Source organism: Magallana gigas, chromosome 8 (genome assembly GCF_963853765.1).
Source record: "Magallana gigas chromosome 8, xbMagGiga1.1, whole genome shotgun sequence".
Taxonomy (NCBI): domain Eukaryota; kingdom Metazoa; phylum Mollusca; class Bivalvia; order Ostreida; family Ostreidae; genus Magallana; species Magallana gigas.
This window is the reverse complement of record NC_088860.1, coordinates 13566980-13588235: the sequence shown is the minus strand read 5'-3', so window position 1 is coordinate 13588235 and position 21256 is coordinate 13566980. Positions and strand designations below refer to the sequence as shown.

Genomic DNA, 21256 nt, shown 5'->3' with positions numbered 1-21256 from the left:
AAAATCAGGCATTTTACATGTTGTTTTTTATCTCATAAAAAAGTACAGTCCCTGTCGTTGGCGGAAAACTCCTAAAAACGAAGGGGAATTCGGGAATTATTTTCACTCAGCCATGTTTTGACGTGAACCTTCGAAAAAATAGTGTTGTGATACCTGCAAGTAATCTATTATTTTACACTCGCGAAAATAAAATCTGAAAACACAAAAACATTTATTGTGGAACACATGTGGAAAGTTTTACTGAATTCTGTAGCTATATCAAAAAGTTATGAGCGATTATTAAAACCATGGTGCTCGCGGTGGCCTCTGATTTATGAAAATATGTTAAAAGTTATACTGTATGTAATTTCACGGCGTGTTAATTTTGAATGATTTTCTTGGTTCTAATTTGTGCAAATATGCATGTCTATTCACAAGACAATGCAAACTTGTTTATATCATGACGACCCGAGAATATATACATGTACAAGTTTAGCGAACCTGCCTTTGGGGGGAGGGGTTAAAAAACTGCCGTTATATTATTCAATTTTAAAGAATTGGCGTGCATTTTCATATAAATTAGCATTGTCAGGTTCTAATAAAACTAATGCGGGTGTTGAATCATGGCTAAATTCATATTTTACTTTAATATTGGCGTTTTATGGGCATAATTTCATAGATTCTGTATACCGTATAAGCGTCTAAATAACTCATTTTACACAAAATTCGTATTACATAAAAGCTTTTTTGGTTTACGACGATAAAACCAACTTTCTGGATAAGCTGCTGTATAGTTTTGGGGCAGTTTGGACGGTCCGATACACTATAATCGGGTCGCTGTTTGATGTTCTACGAAATTTCAGAGGAAATCTGGGCTAATTTTGTATGCGCCATTGACAGCAAAATAAGAGAGGTGCCGGCCACAAAGGCTCATTGTTGGTGATTTCTAATCTACACACATCGATAGAACACCAAAAAACTCCACTTAATGACTTAAAACACATCATAACAATTTTCCTTCAGGTTGCACAACACTATTAATTTTTACTATATATTCTTACCAAAATTACGCAACTTTAGATACGGGTAGCAAGTTTAAAACAAACTTCTGGGTAAATTCCTCTTTACAACTTTTAAAACAATTGTTCCTAACCAATTTAGTAGCAGAAAACACACAGCCATCCACAAAGGCACGAGAGTTTGTTTACATCAAAGTTACACATGTGCTTGAAAATCATGTCCGAGCCCTTTCACACCCCTGCCTAAACAACTGGCATCAAAAATTCAAGTGTCCTCGTATTTTTACAAGGGTGGGAAAATCAGGCATTTTACATGTTGTTTTTTATCTCATAAAAAAGTACAGTCCCTGTCGTTGGCGGAAAACTCCTAAAAACGAAGGGGAATTCGGGAATTATTTTCACTCAGCCATGTTTTGACGTGAACCTTCGAAAAAATAGTGTTGTGATACCTGCAAGTAATCTATTATTTTACACTCGCGAAAATAAAATCTGAAAACACAAAAACATTTATTGTGGAACACATGTGGAAAGTTTTACTGAATTCTGTAGCTATATCAAAAAGTTATGAGCGATTATTAAAACCATGGTGCTCGCGGTGGCCTCTGATTTATGAAAATATGTTAAAAGTTATACTGTATGTAATTTCACGGCGTGTTAATTTTGAATGATTTTCTTGGTTCTAATTTGTGCAAATATGCATGTCTATTCACAAGACAATGCAAACTTGTTTATATCATGACGACCCGAGAATATATACATGTACAAGTTTAGCGAACCTGCCTTTGGGGGGAGGGGTTAAAAAACTGCCGTTATATTATTCAATTTTAAAGAATTGGCGTGCATTTTCATATAAATTAGCATTGTCAGGTTCTAATAAAACTAATGCGGGTGTTGAATCATGGCTAAATTCATATTTTACTTTAATATTGGCGTTTTATGGGCATAATTTCATAGATTCTGTATACCGTATAAGCGTCTAAATAACTCATTTTACACAAAATTCGTATTACATAAAAGCTTTTTTGGTTTACGACGATAAAACCAACTTTCTGGATAAGCTGCTGTATAGTTTTGGGGCAGTTTGGACGGTCCGATACACTATAATCGGGTCGCTGTTTGATGTTCTACGAAATTTCAGAGGAAATCTGGGCTAATTTTGTATGCGCCATTGACAGCAAAATAAGAGAGGTGCCGGCCACAAAGGCTCATTGTTGGTGATTTCTAATCTACACACATCGATAGAACACCAAAAAACTCCACTTAATGACTTAAAACACATCATAACAATTTTCCTTCAGGTTGCACAACACTATTAATTTTTACTATATATTCTTACCAAAATTACGCAACTTTAGATACGGGTAGCAAGTTTAAAACAAACTTCTGGGTAAATTCCTCTTTACAACTTTTAAAACAATTGTTCCTAACCAATTTAGTAGCAGAAAACACACAGCCATCCACAAAGGCACGAGAGTTTGTTTACATCAAAGTTACACATGTGCTTGAAAATCATGTCCGAGCCCTTTCACACCCCTGCCTAAACAACTGGCATCAAAAATTCAAGTGTCCTCGTATTTTTACAAGGGTGGGAAAATCAGGCATTTTACATGTTGTTTTTTATCTCATAAAAAAGTACAGTCCCTGTCGTTGGCGGAAAACTCCTAAAAACGAAGGGGAATTCGGGAATTATTTTCACTCAGCCATGTTTTGACGTGAACCTTCGAAAAAATAGTGTTGTGATACCTGCAAGTAATCTATTATTTTACACTCGCGAAAATAAAATCTGAAAACACAAAAACATTTATTGTGGAACACATGTGGAAAGTTTTACTGAATTCTGTAGCTATATCAAAAAGTTATGAGCGATTATTAAAACCATGGTGCTCGCGGTGGCCTCTGATTTATGAAAATATGTTAAAAGTTATACTGTATGTAATTTCACGGCGTGTTAATTTTGAATGATTTTCTTGGTTCTAATTTGTGCAAATATGCATGTCTATTCACAAGACAATGCAAACTTGTTTATATCATGACGACCCGAGAATATATACATGTACAAGTTTAGCGAACCTGCCTTTGGGGGGAGGGGTTAAAAAACTGCCGTTATATTATTCAATTTTAAAGAATTGGCGTGCATTTTCATATAAATTAGCATTGTCAGGTTCTAATAAAACTAATGCGGGTGTTGAATCATGGCTAAATTCATATTTTACTTTAATATTGGCGTTTTATGGGCATAATTTCATAGATTCTGTATACCGTATAAGCGTCTAAATAACTCATTTTACACAAAATTCGTATTACATAAAAGCTTTTTTGGTTTACGACGATAAAACCAACTTTCTGGATAAGCTGCTGTATAGTTTTGGGGCAGTTTGGACGGTCCGATACACTATAATCGGGTCGCTGTTTGATGTTCTACGAAATTTCAGAGGAAATCTGGGCTAATTTTGTATGCGCCATTGACAGCAAAATAAGAGAGGTGCCGGCCACAAAGGCTCATTGTTGGTGATTTCTAATCTACACACATCGATAGAACACCAAAAAACTCCACTTAATGACTTAAAACACATCATAACAATTTTCCTTCAGGTTGCACAACACTATTAATTTTTACTATATATTCTTACCAAAATTACGCAACTTTAGATACGGGTAGCAAGTTTAAAACAAACTTCTGGGTAAATTCCTCTTTACAACTTTTAAAACAATTGTTCCTAACCAATTTAGTAGCAGAAAACACACAGCCATCCACAAAGGCACGAGAGTTTGTTTACATCAAAGTTACACATGTGCTTGAAAATCATGTCCGAGCCCTTTCACACCCCTGCCTAAACAACTGGCATCAAAAATTCAAGTGTCCTCGTATTTTTACAAGGGTGGGAAAATCAGGCATTTTACATGTTGTTTTTTATCTCATAAAAAAGTACAGTCCCTGTCGTTGGCGGAAAACTCCTAAAAACGAAGGGGAATTCGGGAATTATTTTCACTCAGCCATGTTTTGACGTGAACCTTCGAAAAAATAGTGTTGTGATACCTGCAAGTAATCTATTATTTTACACTCGCGAAAATAAAATCTGAAAACACAAAAACATTTATTGTGGAACACATGTGGAAAGTTTTACTGAATTCTGTAGCTATATCAAAAAGTTATGAGCGATTATTAAAACCATGGTGCTCGCGGTGGCCTCTGATTTATGAAAATATGTTAAAAGTTATACTGTATGTAATTTCACGGCGTGTTAATTTTGAATGATTTTCTTGGTTCTAATTTGTGCAAATATGCATGTCTATTCACAAGACAATGCAAACTTGTTTATATCATGACGACCCGAGAATATATACATGTACAAGTTTAGCGAACCTGCCTTTGGGGGGAGGGGTTAAAAAACTGCCGTTATATTATTCAATTTTAAAGAATTGGCGTGCATTTTCATATAAATTAGCATTGTCAGGTTCTAATAAAACTAATGCGGGTGTTGAATCATGGCTAAATTCATATTTTACTTTAATATTGGCGTTTTATGGGCATAATTTCATAGATTCTGTATACCGTATAAGCGTCTAAATAACTCATTTTACACAAAATTCGTATTACATAAAAGCTTTTTTGGTTTACGACGATAAAACCAACTTTCTGGATAAGCTGCTGTATAGTTTTGGGGCAGTTTGGACGGTCCGATACACTATAATCGGGTCGCTGTTTGATGTTCTACGAAATTTCAGAGGAAATCTGGGCTAATTTTGTATGCGCCATTGACAGCAAAATAAGAGAGGTGCCGGCCACAAAGGCTCATTGTTGGTGATTTCTAATCTACACACATCGATAGAACACCAAAAAACTCCACTTAATGACTTAAAACACATCATAACAATTTTCCTTCAGGTTGCACAACACTATTAATTTTTACTATATATTCTTACCAAAATTACGCAACTTTAGATACGGGTAGCAAGTTTAAAACAAACTTCTGGGTAAATTCCTCTTTACAACTTTTAAAACAATTGTTCCTAACCAATTTAGTAGCAGAAAACACACAGCCATCCACAAAGGCACGAGAGTTTGTTTACATCAAAGTTACACATGTGCTTGAAAATCATGTCCGAGCCCTTTCACACCCCTGCCTAAACAACTGGCATCAAAAATTCAAGTGTCCTCGTATTTTTACAAGGGTGGGAAAATCAGGCATTTTACATGTTGTTTTTTATCTCATAAAAAAGTACAGTCCCTGTCGTTGGCGGAAAACTCCTAAAAACGAAGGGGAATTCGGGAATTATTTTCACTCAGCCATGTTTTGACGTGAACCTTCGAAAAAATAGTGTTGTGATACCTGCAAGTAATCTATTATTTTACACTCGCGAAAATAAAATCTGAAAACACAAAAACATTTATTGTGGAACACATGTGGAAAGTTTTACTGAATTCTGTAGCTATATCAAAAAGTTATGAGCGATTATTAAAACCATGGTGCTCGCGGTGGCCTCTGATTTATGAAAATATGTTAAAAGTTATACTGTATGTAATTTCACGGCGTGTTAATTTTGAATGATTTTCTTGGTTCTAATTTGTGCAAATATGCATGTCTATTCACAAGACAATGCAAACTTGTTTATATCATGACGACCCGAGAATATATACATGTACAAGTTTAGCGAACCTGCCTTTGGGGGGAGGGGTTAAAAAACTGCCGTTATATTATTCAATTTTAAAGAATTGGCGTGCATTTTCATATAAATTAGCATTGTCAGGTTCTAATAAAACTAATGCGGGTGTTGAATCATGGCTAAATTCATATTTTACTTTAATATTGGCGTTTTATGGGCATAATTTCATAGATTCTGTATACCGTATAAGCGTCTAAATAACTCATTTTACACAAAATTCGTATTACATAAAAGCTTTTTTGGTTTACGACGATAAAACCAACTTTCTGGATAAGCTGCTGTATAGTTTTGGGGCAGTTTGGACGGTCCGATACACTATAATCGGGTCGCTGTTTGATGTTCTACGAAATTTCAGAGGAAATCTGGGCTAATTTTGTATGCGCCATTGACAGCAAAATAAGAGAGGTGCCGGCCACAAAGGCTCATTGTTGGTGATTTCTAATCTACACACATCGATAGAACACCAAAAAACTCCACTTAATGACTTAAAACACATCATAACAATTTTCCTTCAAGTAATCTATTATTTTACACTCGCGAAAATAAAATCTGAAAACACAAAAACATTTATTGTGGAACACATGTGGAAAGTTTTACTGAATTCTGTAGCTATATCAAAAAGTTATGAGCGATTATTAAAACCATGGTGCTCGCGGTGGCCTCTGATTTATGAAAATATGTTAAAAGTTATACTGTATGTAATTTCACGGCGTGTTAATTTTGAATGATTTTCTTGGTTCTAATTTGTGCAAATATGCATGTCTATTCACAAGACAATGCAAACTTGTTTATATCATGACGACCCGAGAATATATACATGTACAAGTTTAGCGAACCTGCCTTTGGGGGGAGGGGTTAAAAAACTGCCGTTATATTATTCAATTTTAAAGAATTGGCGTGCATTTTCATATAAATTAGCATTGTCAGGTTCTAATAAAACTAATGCGGGTGTTGAATCATGGCTAAATTCATATTTTACTTTAATATTGGCGTTTTATGGGCATAATTTCATAGATTCTGTATACCGTATAAGCGTCTAAATAACTCATTTTACACAAAATTCGTATTACATAAAAGCTTTTTTGGTTTACGACGATAAAACCAACTTTCTGGATAAGCTGCTGTATAGTTTTGGGGCAGTTTGGACGGTCCGATACACTATAATCGGGTCGCTGTTTGATGTTCTACGAAATTTCAGAGGAAATCTGGGCTAATTTTGTATGCGCCATTGACAGCAAAATAAGAGAGGTGCCGGCCACAAAGGCTCATTGTTGGTGATTTCTAATCTACACACATCGATAGAACACCAAAAAACTCCACTTAATGACTTAAAACACATCATAACAATTTTCCTTCAGGTTGCACAACACTATTAATTTTTACTATATATTCTTACCAAAATTACGCAACTTTAGATACGGGTAGCAAGTTTAAAACAAACTTCTGGGTAAATTCCTCTTTACAACTTTTAAAACAATTGTTCCTAACCAATTTAGTAGCAGAAAACACACAGCCATCCACAAAGGCACGAGAGTTTGTTTACATCAAAGTTACACATGTGCTTGAAAATCATGTCCGAGCCCTTTCACACCCCTGCCTAAACAACTGGCATCAAAAATTCAAGTGTCCTCGTATTTTTACAAGGGTGGGAAAATCAGGCATTTTACATGTTGTTTTTTATCTCATAAAAAAGTACAGTCCCTGTCGTTGGCGGAAAACTCCTAAAAACGAAGGGGAATTCGGGAATTATTTTCACTCAGCCATGTTTTGACGTGAACCTTCGAAAAAATAGTGTTGTGATACCTGCAAGTAATCTATTATTTTACACTCGCGAAAATAAAATCTGAAAACACAAAAACATTTATTGTGGAACACATGTGGAAAGTTTTACTGAATTCTGTAGCTATATCAAAAAGTTATGAGCGATTATTAAAACCATGGTGCTCGCGGTGGCCTCTGATTTATGAAAATATGTTAAAAGTTATACTGTATGTAATTTCACGGCGTGTTAATTTTGAATGATTTTCTTGGTTCTAATTTGTGCAAATATGCATGTCTATTCACAAGACAATGCAAACTTGTTTATATCATGACGACCCGAGAATATATACATGTACAAGTTTAGCGAACCTGCCTTTGGGGGGAGGGGTTAAAAAACTGCCGTTATATTATTCAATTTTAAAGAATTGGCGTGCATTTTCATATAAATTAGCATTGTCAGGTTCTAATAAAACTAATGCGGGTGTTGAATCATGGCTAAATTCATATTTTACTTTAATATTGGCGTTTTATGGGCATAATTTCATAGATTCTGTATACCGTATAAGCGTCTAAATAACTCATTTTACACAAAATTCGTATTACATAAAAGCTTTTTTGGTTTACGACGATAAAACCAACTTTCTGGATAAGCTGCTGTATAGTTTTGGGGCAGTTTGGACGGTCCGATACACTATAATCGGGTCGCTGTTTGATGTTCTACGAAATTTCAGAGGAAATCTGGGCTAATTTTGTATGCGCCATTGACAGCAAAATAAGAGAGGTGCCGGCCACAAAGGCTCATTGTTGGTGATTTCTAATCTACACACATCGATAGAACACCAAAAAACTCCACTTAATGACTTAAAACACATCATAACAATTTTCCTTCAGGTTGCACAACACTATTAATTTTTACTATATATTCTTACCAAAATTACGCAACTTTAGATACGGGTAGCAAGTTTAAAACAAACTTCTGGGTAAATTCCTCTTTACAACTTTTAAAACAATTGTTCTTAACCAATTTAGTAGCAGAAAACACACAGCCATCCACAAAGGCACGAGAGTTTGTTTACATCAAAGTTACACATGTGCTTGAAAATCATGTCCGAGCCCTTTCACACCCCTGCCTAAACAACTGGCATCAAAAATTCAAGTGTCCTCGTATTTTTACAAGGGTGGGAAAATCAGGCATTTTACATGTTGTTTTTTATCTCATAAAAAAGTACAGTCCCTGTCGTTGGCGGAAAACTCCTAAAAACGAAGGGGAATTCGGGAATTATTTTCACTCAGCCATGTTTTGACGTGAACCTTCGAAAAAATAGTGTTGTGATACCTGCAAGTAATCTATTATTTTACACTCGCGAAAATAAAATCTGAAAACACAAAAACATTTATTGTGGAACACATGTGGAAAGTTTTACTGAATTCTGTAGCTATATCAAAAAGTTATGAGCGATTATTAAAACCATGGTGCTCGCGGTGGCCTCTGATTTATGAAAATATGTTAAAAGTTATACTGTATGTAATTTCACGGCGTGTTAATTTTGAATGATTTTCTTGGTTCTAATTTGTGCAAATATGCATGTCTATTCACAAGACAATGCAAACTTGTTTATATCATGACGACCCGAGAATATATACATGTACAAGTTTAGCGAACCTGCCTTTGGGGGGAGGGGTTAAAAAACTGCCGTTATATTATTCAATTTTAAAGAATTGGCGTGCATTTTCATATAAATTAGCATTGTCAGGTTCTAATAAAACTAATGCGGGTGTTGAATCATGGCTAAATTCATATTTTACTTTAATATTGGCGTTTTATGGGCATAATTTCATAGATTCTGTATACCGTATAAGCGTCTAAATAACTCATTTTACACAAAATTCGTATTACATAAAAGCTTTTTTGGTTTACGACGATAAAACCAACTTTCTGGATAAGCTGCTGTATAGTTTTGGGGCAGTTTGGACGGTCCGATACACTATAATCGGGTCGCTGTTTGATGTTCTACGAAATTTCAGAGGAAATCTGGGCTAATTTTGTATGCGCCATTGACAGCAAAATAAGAGAGGTGCCGGCCACAAAGGCTCATTGTTGGTGATTTCTAATCTACACACATCGATAGAACACCAAAAAACTCCACTTAATGACTTAAAACACATCATAACAATTTTCCTTCAGGTTGCACAACACTATTAATTTTTACTATATATTCTTACCAAAATTACGCAACTTTAGATACGGGTAGCAAGTTTAAAACAAACTTCTGGGTAAATTCCTCTTTACAACTTTTAAAACAATTGTTCCTAACCAATTTAGTAGCAGAAAACACACAGCCATCCACAAAGGCACGAGAGTTTGTTTACATCAAAGTTACACATGTGCTTGAAAATCATGTCCGAGCCCTTTCACACCCCTGCCTAAACAACTGGCATCAAAAATTCAAGTGTCCTCGTATTTTTACAAGGGTGGGAAAATCAGGCATTTTACATGTTGTTTTTTATCTCATAAAAAAGTACAGTCCCTGTCGTTGGCGGAAAACTCCTAAAAACGAAGGGGAATTCGGGAATTATTTTCACTCAGCCATGTTTTGACGTGAACCTTCGAAAAAATAGTGTTGTGATACCTGCAAGTAATCTATTATTTTACACTCGCGAAAATAAAATCTGAAAACACAAAAACATTTATTGTGGAACACATGTGGAAAGTTTTACTGAATTCTGTAGCTATATCAAAAAGTTATGAGCGATTATTAAAACCATGGTGCTCGCGGTGGCCTCTGATTTATGAAAATATGTTAAAAGTTATACTGTATGTAATTTCACGGCGTGTTAATTTTGAATGATTTTCTTGGTTCTAATTTGTGCAAATATGCATGTCTATTCACAAGACAATGCAAACTTGTTTATATCATGACGACCCGAGAATATATACATGTACAAGTTTAGCGAACCTGCCTTTGGGGGGAGGGGTTAAAAAACTGCCGTTATATTATTCAATTTTAAAGAATTGGCGTGCATTTTCATATAAATTAGCATTGTCAGGTTCTAATAAAACTAATGCGGGTGTTGAATCATGGCTAAATTCATATTTTACTTTAATATTGGCGTTTTATGGGCATAATTTCATAGATTCTGTATACCGTATAAGCGTCTAAATAACTCATTTTACACAAAATTCGTATTACATAAAAGCTTTTTTGGTTTACGACGATAAAACCAACTTTCTGGATAAGCTGCTGTATAGTTTTGGGGCAGTTTGGACGGTCCGATACACTATAATCGGGTCGCTGTTTGATGTTCTACGAAATTTCAGAGGAAATCTGGGCTAATTTTGTATGCGCCATTGACAGCAAAATAAGAGAGGTGCCGGCCACAAAGGCTCATTGTTGGTGATTTCTAATCTACACACATCGATAGAACACCAAAAAACTCCACTTAATGACTTAAAACACATCATAACAATTTTCCTTCAGGTTGCACAACACTATTAATTTTTACTATATATTCTTACCAAAATTACGCAACTTTAGATACGGGTAGCAAGTTTAAAACAAACTTCTGGGTAAATTCCTCTTTACAACTTTTAAAACAATTGTTCCTAACCAATTTAGTAGCAGAAAACACACAGCCATCCACAAAGGCACGAGAGTTTGTTTACATCAAAGTTACACATGTGCTTGAAAATCATGTCCGAGCCCTTTCACACCCCTGCCTAAACAACTGGCATCAAAAATTCAAGTGTCCTCGTATTTTTACAAGGGTGGGAAAATCAGGCATTTTACATGTTGTTTTTTATCTCATAAAAAAGTACAGTCCCTGTCGTTGGCGGAAAACTCCTAAAAACGAAGGGGAATTCGGGAATTATTTTCACTCAGCCATGTTTTGACGTGAACCTTCGAAAAAATAGTGTTGTGATACCTGCAAGTAATCTATTATTTTACACTCGCGAAAATAAAATCTGAAAACACAAAAACATTTATTGTGGAACACATGTGGAAAGTTTTACTGAATTCTGTAGCTATATCAAAAAGTTATGAGCGATTATTAAAACCATGGTGCTCGCGGTGGCCTCTGATTTATGAAAATATGTTAAAAGTTATACTGTATGTAATTTCACGGCGTGTTAATTTTGAATGATTTTCTTGGTTCTAATTTGTGCAAATATGCATGTCTATTCACAAGACAATGCAAACTTGTTTATATCATGACGACCCGAGAATATATACATGTACAAGTTTAGCGAACCTGCCTTTGGGGGGAGGGGTTAAAAAACTGCCGTTATATTATTCAATTTTAAAGAATTGGCGTGCATTTTCATATAAATTAGCATTGTCAGGTTCTAATAAAACTAATGCGGGTGTTGAATCATGGCTAAATTCATATTTTACTTTAATATTGGCGTTTTATGGGCATAATTTCATAGATTCTGTATACCGTATAAGCGTCTAAATAACTCATTTTACACAAAATTCGTATTACATAAAAGCTTTTTTGGTTTACGACGATAAAACCAACTTTCTGGATAAGCTGCTGTATAGTTTTGGGGCAGTTTGGACGGTCCGATACACTATAATCGGGTCGCTGTTTGATGTTCTACGAAATTTCAGAGGAAATCTGGGCTAATTTTGTATGCGCCATTGACAGCAAAATAAGAGAGGTGCCGGCCACAAAGGCTCATTGTTGGTGATTTCTAATCTACACACATCGATAGAACACCAAAAAACTCCACTTAATGACTTAAAACACATCATAACAATTTTCCTTCAGGTTGCACAACACTATTAATTTTTACTATATATTCTTACCAAAATTACGCAACTTTAGATACGGGTAGCAAGTTTAAAACAAACTTCTGGGTAAATTCCTCTTTACAACTTTTAAAACAATTGTTCCTAACCAATTTAGTAGCAGAAAACACACAGCCATCCACAAAGGCACGAGAGTTTGTTTACATCAAAGTTACACATGTGCTTGAAAATCATGTCCGAGCCCTTTCACACCCCTGCCTAAACAACTGGCATCAAAAATTCAAGTGTCCTCGTATTTTTACAAGGGTGGGAAAATCAGGCATTTTACATGTTGTTTTTTATCTCATAAAAAAGTACAGTCCCTGTCGTTGGCGGAAAACTCCTAAAAACGAAGGGGAATTCGGGAATTATTTTCACTCAGCCATGTTTTGACGTGAACCTTCGAAAAAATAGTGTTGTGATACCTGCAAGTAATCTATTATTTTACACTCGCGAAAATAAAATCTGAAAACACAAAAACATTTATTGTGGAACACATGTGGAAAGTTTTACTGAATTCTGTAGCTATATCAAAAAGTTATGAGCGATTATTAAAACCATGGTGCTCGCGGTGGCCTCTGATTTATGAAAATATGTTAAAAGTTATACTGTATGTAATTTCACGGCGTGTTAATTTTGAATGATTTTCTTGGTTCTAATTTGTGCAAATATGCATGTCTATTCACAAGACAATGCAAACTTGTTTATATCATGACGACCCGAGAATATATACATGTACAAGTTTAGCGAACCTGCCTTTGGGGGGAGGGGTTAAAAAACTGCCGTTATATTATTCAATTTTAAAGAATTGGCGTGCATTTTCATATAAATTAGCATTGTCAGGTTCTAATAAAACTAATGCGGGTGTTGAATCATGGCTAAATTCATATTTTACTTTAATATTGGCGTTTTATGGGCATAATTTCATAGATTCTGTATACCGTATAAGCGTCTAAATAACTCATTTTACACAAAATTCGTATTACATAAAAGCTTTTTTGGTTTACGACGATAAAACCAACTTTCTGGATAAGCTGCTGTATAGTTTTGGGGCAGTTTGGACGGTCCGATACACTATAATCGGGTCGCTGTTTGATGTTCTACGAAATTTCAGAGGAAATCTGGGCTAATTTTGTATGCGCCATTGACAGCAAAATAAGAGAGGTGCCGGCCACAAAGGCTCATTGTTGGTGATTTCTAATCTACACACATCGATAGAACACCAAAAAACTCCACTTAATGACTTAAAACACATCATAACAATTTTCCTTCAGGTTGCACAACACTATTAATTTTTACTATATATTCTTACCAAAATTACGCAACTTTAGATACGGGTAGCAAGTTTAAAACAAACTTCTGGGTAAATTCCTCTTTACAACTTTTAAAACAATTGTTCCTAACCAATTTAGTAGCAGAAAACACACAGCCATCCACAAAGGCACGAGAGTTTGTTTACATCAAAGTTACACATGTGCTTGAAAATCATGTCCGAGCCCTTTCACACCCCTGCCTAAACAACTGGCATCAAAAATTCAAGTGTCCTCGTATTTTTACAAGGGTGGGAAAATCAGGCATTTTACATGTTGTTTTTTATCTCATAAAAAAGTACAGTCCCTGTCGTTGGCGGAAAACTCCTAAAAACGAAGGGGAATTCGGGAATTATTTTCACTCAGCCATGTTTTGACGTGAACCTTCGAAAAAATAGTGTTGTGATACCTGCAAGTAATCTATTATTTTACACTCGCGAAAATAAAATCTGAAAACACAAAAACATTTATTGTGGAACACATGTGGAAAGTTTTACTGAATTCTGTAGCTATATCAAAAAGTTATGAGCGATTATTAAAACCATGGTGCTCGCGGTGGCCTCTGATTTATGAAAATATGTTAAAAGTTATACTGTATGTAATTTCACGGCGTGTTAATTTTGAATGATTTTCTTGGTTCTAATTTGTGCAAATATGCATGTCTATTCACAAGACAATGCAAACTTGTTTATATCATGACGACCCGAGAATATATACATGTACAAGTTTAGCGAACCTGCCTTTGGGGGGAGGGGTTAAAAAACTGCCGTTATATTATTCAATTTTAAAGAATTGGCGTGCATTTTCATATAAATTAGCATTGTCAGGTTCTAATAAAACTAATGCGGGTGTTGAATCATGGCTAAATTCATATTTTACTTTAATATTGGCGTTTTATGGGCATAATTTCATAGATTCTGTATACCGTATAAGCGTCTAAATAACTCATTTTACACAAAATTCGTATTACATAAAAGCTTTTTTGGTTTACGACGATAAAACCAACTTTCTGGATAAGCTGCTGTATAGTTTTGGGGCAGTTTGGACGGTCCGATACACTATAATCGGGTCGCTGTTTGATGTTCTACGAAATTTCAGAGGAAATCTGGGCTAATTTTGTATGCGCCATTGACAGCAAAATAAGAGAGGTGCCGGCCACAAAGGCTCATTGTTGGTGATTTCTAATCTACACACATCGATAGAACACCAAAAAACTCCACTTAATGACTTAAAACACATCATAACAATTTTCCTTCAGGTTGCACAACACTATTAATTTTTACTATATATTCTTACCAAAATTACGCAACTTTAGATACGGGTAGCAAGTTTAAAACAAACTTCTGGGTAAATTCCTCTTTACAACTTTTAAAACAATTGTTCCTAACCAATTTAGTAGCAGAAAACACACAGCCATCCACAAAGGCACGAGAGTTTGTTTACATCAAAGTTACACATGTGCTTGAAAATCATGTCCGAGCCCTTTCACACCCCTGCCTAAACAACTGGCATCAAAAATTCAAGTGTCCTCGTATTTTTACAAGGGTGGGAAAATCAGGCATTTTACATGTTGTTTTTTATCTCATAAAAAAGTACAGTCCCTGTCGTTGGCGGAAAACTCCTAAAAACGAAGGGGAATTCGGGAATTATTTTCACTCAGCCATGTTTTGACGTGAACCTTCGAAAAAATAGTGTTGTGATACCTTTAAAAGATCTGCTGAGCCCGTTCCTGTTTTGTTATGCAATACCTGTGTCGGGGTAGATTTCATGTGGTTCCTGGTGTGGAATATCAAACTTGGAGCCCGACTAAACAGACGAACAAATTTTCGTGTACACGATAAAAAGCGCCATTTAAATTTGTTTACGTCTGTATACCATGTTTAACAGGAATCATAGGGAAATAAACGGGTTAATTTGTAGCCATCAATTTGAATTTAGTTTTGTTAAGGAAAAGTTTTATTGTCAATGACTCTATAGCAAGGTGTCAATATGAATCTTTTATGACCTGTATTGGTGCCGACCCGGCAGGGGTCGTCGTTGATGGCAAGATATTGCCCAATTTGTCTGATAATGTGTCACAAAATTAGAATACATAGCGACTGGAAACATCCGTGGTGAACAATGAAACTTATAAGGTACTTCTACATGTACAATATGTTTCGCGCCAACTGTAACCATTGCTTTTTCGTGTTCCGGCATTTGCACAGGGTTGATGGAAAGCTGAATAGAGGTTTCTTAAATATGAAATTTAACGTCTATTCCACATCGTGTATTGGTATATCATTGCCTGTCAGGGTATCAGAGGGGTATATAATTAAGCTTTTGATGAATCTTTACAATGCTTTGGAGGCCCGTATTGTTGGGTGTTACCTGAAGGGGTTAGAAAAATAAGTTCAAACTGGATTGGTCTTTACTGATTACGTGTTATTGGGCCTTATCAAACTTTCCTTTCACTGAAATCGGCACACCTTTTCCCAATAACTCAACCTTTAAGTAGAGAATTAATTGCACATTACGTTTGGGGTTAATGATTGGTTAAAGTTCACATCTAGGTGTAAATGTAGCGACGTACGACCCACATACACTCTATGTAGCTGAATGTTCGGAAATTTAACTCCAATGCCACCACCATCGGAATTGATTTAGGAAAGAGTGAAGACTATCTTTTGTTGTATTTTTTTTTTCAGAAAAAGATGGCAAAAGAAGATGTACAGAAGTGTTTGGAGTGGCTGCTCAATACCCAGGTGAGTTTACTACCTGTATTCCTCCCTTCCCACACTCGAACGTTCTCATCTAGGATAGTATGCAAAAAAATATGACAACATTTATGTGGCTAAAATATGACAACATTTATCTGGCTAAAATCCCCCTAATCTTCTCCAGGCTCTGTAGAAAATGACAAGGTAGGGATGGTTCATGTGTAAAGTTTGTTTTCATTTTACCCTCCACACTTATGTTTGTTCAGTATATTTTCTCGGACAAAACCATTGTATTTACTAGTACATGTACTTTTCCTTCTGGGTATTTGAAATGTATAAAAAAAATACATGTAACATGATTTCTCAGTGCAAAATCTTTTTTGATATTGCAAATTAAAGTTAGACATAAAGTTTTAAACAGATCAAAGCTTGTGAAATACATGTATACCTGCATATTATTCGTGGATTTAACCATGATGATTAGGGTCCAGCCCAATAGCGATCAGTCTGTCCGTCCGTCCGATTTTATTTGTTAACTAAAGAGCATTACTAGTATTTCGATTCCCTGTCTATCATATTTTCTCAAACTTCAACCACAGAGTGTCTTTTGGTTGGAAATTCGCTTTGACCTTGAGCCAATTGTTTGGATAAAGGTCAAGGTTTAAAAACCTATCCGTGTGAAATCCTTGATTTAAACCTATAATAATAAAATAAATTTTATTTACCTGTGACCAAAACTGACCTAAACCTCAGCTTAGAGTGCTCATGAGCAAAATGTCTGCATTGACCTTGAACAAATGTCCATCCTTCTGTCCTCTAAATTAAGCAAAAGAAAGAAAAAAATTCTTACTTGATAAAAAGACAAAATTTTCCTAAAATATAAAACCCCTTAGAACATTTTACATCTCAATTCTGTGTACTTAAAGAGAGACCTATAAAGATAGTCACCATTTCAACAATGTAAAGTTTGCAATATCTCAGACAGTTTAATATTTGTATTTTAGAGTGAGTTGGAAACAGACCCTTTTGGGATATGTAAGGCGGCCATTTTGGAAGCCTCGATTCGTCAACAGAATAGAAGCACAGAACTTCTCCGTTACCAAGACAACATAAAAAGGGTCATGACCCGACACGTAAGTGATGCTGAGGTTTAACTGTCACACCTCTAGCTAATAAGATAGTTTTGCTGTGAAAATCGATTTTTCTATAGCGTTGAAAGTAGTTTACCTTAAATTATTTACAAACAGAGAGAAAGAATAACAAAAGGATATGAATTCTTTATCTTTCATTTGCTGAAAAAACAATTTGTTCAGAACGCGTACCTCCAAGATTAAAAGAACAAGTTCATGTTTAATTCAGAAAACCATTATTCATATTATATACTGGTCCACTACAGTTTATTGGAGAAAAACAAAATTTAAAAAGGCTTACGTAATCTTTTTTGATTCACTATAATCTTTTTCACTATCATCAAAAAAATGAATTTAAAAATTAATATCTTTTGCAGAAAGTATCTGATGATGATACCAAGGAAATATCTAACTCTTATGAATCCGCAATGGTATGTATCACCTCACAAAGTAATGAACGAACACCTTTTAATGACGTTTTTATGTATACCACGACAAAGGAACAATTCATCAATCAAAATTTGTATCGATCACACACACAAATAATATTCTATTCAACCAGGTGGTTTGTACACGATACAAGTCTACTATGACCTAGACTTAGACTACTATGAAAGTTTCGCAAATATTTTTCAGTATTCACTGTACTAATAATTAAAACATTGCATGAAATGTAACAAAAAAAGGTTTTATCAATTATTCGACTTGCACTGCAGAATTTTGAACAACAACCAGGGTTAAACAAAGTTAATGAATAATAATATGTTATTAAAACAGCAATATTTTCACTTATTCAATTATTATGATAAGAAAATAAACCTGGAAATATTGTAAGATGTAAGAAATATCGACTGAAAAGATTTTCTGGATAAAGACCACGGTAAACAAATTGTTGCAAAGAGGAATAACTCCGATTCAATTTCAGGCAATTTCCTCCAAACGGATGTCGTGTATGGAAGTTTTGAATGGGATAGCATCTTTAGAAGAACAAGTTGAGGTAAATGGAAGATAGCTGACAAAAACCCAATTAATAAAAATTATAGAAATGTAAATGCAGTTATTGCAAATATGTACATACAATCCATGTAACATTTGATACACTCAAATCTTATAGTGACATTGGACATCCAAATCAATATCGCCTGAACATAGCTTTTATTAACTTATAAAAAGTATCAAAGCTACCAAAACACAATGCAGGCGTTAAAAGAATACGTATCTCTTAAAAAAAATGTTGAAAAATAATGTACTATATGTATATATATCAGGATTCAAAATCAATCATCAATAAGAGAAATGTTTTATGATTTCAAGTTTAATAAAAATTGTATCTAACTGAAATATTCATATCTTTAACCTCTTAAAAATACAGTATGTAATAAACAACGCAAAGATTTCGATTGCTTTTTTTCTTCGCAAAATTGAATTGTAAAATTTTGGATACCATTGAAAAATGTTCCCCTCTCGACTGTAGGTGTCGGCATGATTTATACGTCATGGTATGTTTTGTAGAGTCTGTCTCACGATTTCGATGCCCGAGCCGTACACTTGGTCAATGTTGGAGAAAATAACAAACATACTGGATCTAAATCACAGAGCAACGAGAGCTTGGTCAAAACAGCCAAGGTTAGTCTCCAATCACTGACCAATACAACAGAGAAATGTACAAGTATCCATCATTATAATGCACTTTGACAAAGTTTCAGGTGAATGTACTTTTTTGTAAGTTTTTTTCATTGGATGTTCAATAAAACACATGTCGTGCATTTTTTTTTTAGAATTGCCATATAGCAGTCAGAAATAACTGGCGCTGGATCGACACCATGCTACAATGTTCACAGGTTCATCTCAGAAATGCAGCCATGTTTCATGAGGTGTGTTGTTGATGCGAACATTCTGTTAAAGGTTTCCGATGAAAATGACAATTTCTGAAGAAGAAAAAAATATTGCTGATTCATTTGTTGTTGTTTTTTTTCTGTTCTAGTTTTTCCACGAGGTGGATGAGGTGGAGTACTGGATGAACACAACCTTATCTCGTATCCACTTGACCTTTGACCGTTCTAAACTCAGCGGGGACCGCTCAGATGTCAAGGTTATTCAAGAGGAAATGAAAGTATGTGTACTACAGAGAGAGAGAGATAGAGAGTATATGTGTGTGTCAGTCTTCACTGAAATACTTTTTAGCAGTTCATAAATTTTTATCTCCCGTACAGGTTATATAATCCCGCGTTTATGCGCCATCTTCTTTAAAATTGAATGTGTATTTAGTTCGTTTTTTTAATGAAAAAATGCTCACCATTCAAATAAAAGATTAAATAATGACAAAAATAATCGAATAATAATCTATTAAATACACGATTGAAATACAAATCTCAAAGATTAGCCTACAAACGGAATTAAAAGATTTTGCGTCGCGATTTGTGCATAAGAAATCGCGTGACCCTGACTAACTCGGGATGAGTGTTAAATATATTTGTTTGTGTAGTAGATTTGTAAGGAACATTAAAGGAATGTGTGTAATAGGGTGTACTAATAACTCTACAATCCTCTATAAGTATACTCTTCGACTTCTAATCTTCTAAGTAGTGGGGCTTCCGTCAGTATGAAGTACTGTCTTCGGTGACGGGGCCCTAATTAGTGAACCTTTGGTTCTGAGCCCAGTCACTGCTTAACACGACTTCTCCCTAACAGGAGAACTTGAGTACCTCTGTCGTAATCTGCCGGTCTGTAGTCTCACAAGAAGAGAAGCCGTCCACGTGTTAGTATATGTTGTTACGTTGTTTGGTGGAGTCAATCGTTTTGTGACAGTCGGAGCTAACTGTTAGTAGAATTATGACGGCGCTCGTTATAGGATTTCAAACTAACTAAAAAACATATTTTTGAATTTCAATATCGTGTGATAAGGTTTTATGATAAAACATTGGACAGTGCTTTTGGCGTGTTTTAGTAATTGTCGATTCCTTTTTACAGAATTAGCTTGAAATAATATTGCTGGTACATGTCCTTGAGCAGAATACAGACTTTAACAGTCTTTAGATCTTAGAAACCTATATGAATTACATAAAGTTTTCTGATTGTATCTATTGAGGTTTGCCTCTTTTATCAGACTTTTTGCTGTACCTTTATAAGTTGGTAAAAAATCAGAACTAATATATAATTGTCATAAACCGCACTGTGCGGATCCAGAAAATTTTCCCTGGGGGTAGGTTTCGAGGGATAATTGTGCTTGCCGGGTGGGGGATTGGGGAGGGAAGGAGGCCCGAGGCCTATTGTCGATAAATTTACTATCTCAATTTAATAAGTTTGAAGCTTGGGCCCCCGACCACTCCCACTCCCCCTCCCCGCCCCAGGACTCACGCATGTACTTCCCAATGATAAACTGGAACTGTCTGAATTAGGGCCCGTACATGTTATATGTAATAAGATTTTGATACACCGAGTAAATAAAAACTATATAACCTCGATTTTTAAAAAAAAAATCAAGATAATTGTATGCTTACTCATTAATTTGATGTTTTAGTATTACATTTTTGAACGTTTGCAGGACATGCTCTTGGCGTACTTACAATGGCAAAGCAAAGTTGACAGTTTGTTTGACAGAGCACGTGACATAGTTCCAATCCAAACGAGGCTGGAAAAAATCCAGGAACCACGCCCTGTTATCTCTCTTACCGACTACAAAACCAACGAGGTGCCTTTGATATGTTTCAAAATTTATCTGAAGAAAACACCATTCCTTTGTACGTCGCTTATGTTCTGTGCATTAATATTTTTTCTGAAATTAACGAAATTCAATGTATTTTTTCCCCCAACAGATAGAATTTAATGAAGGAGAGACATTGACTCTTCTGGACAATAGCAAGCAAGGAAAATGGCTGGTATGTCTCAATCCATTTAATT

The 21256-nt window shown here is 35.1% G+C and overlaps 1 protein-coding gene across 6 annotated transcripts in view; it reads left to right on the top strand.

The window, feature by feature from the left end:
• LOC105322228 (uncharacterized) overlaps positions 1-21256 on the top strand; it is a 47686-nt gene that overhangs the window by 23682 nt on the left and 2748 nt on the right. For all 6 annotated transcript variants that reach the window (XM_066070358.1, XM_066070362.1, XM_066070359.1 and 3 more), the window contains 9 exons: positions 16215-16271; positions 17231-17359; positions 17734-17787; positions 18282-18353; positions 18869-18982; positions 19135-19230; positions 19341-19469; positions 20901-21047; positions 21172-21234. In XM_066070358.1, coding sequence (XP_065926430.1) covers positions 16215-16271; positions 17231-17359; positions 17734-17787; positions 18282-18353; positions 18869-18982; positions 19135-19230; positions 19341-19469; positions 20901-21047; positions 21172-21234 — 861 coding nt within the window. The remainder of the gene's footprint in view (positions 1-16214; positions 16272-17230; positions 17360-17733; positions 17788-18281; positions 18354-18868; positions 18983-19134; positions 19231-19340; positions 19470-20900; positions 21048-21171; positions 21235-21256) is intronic.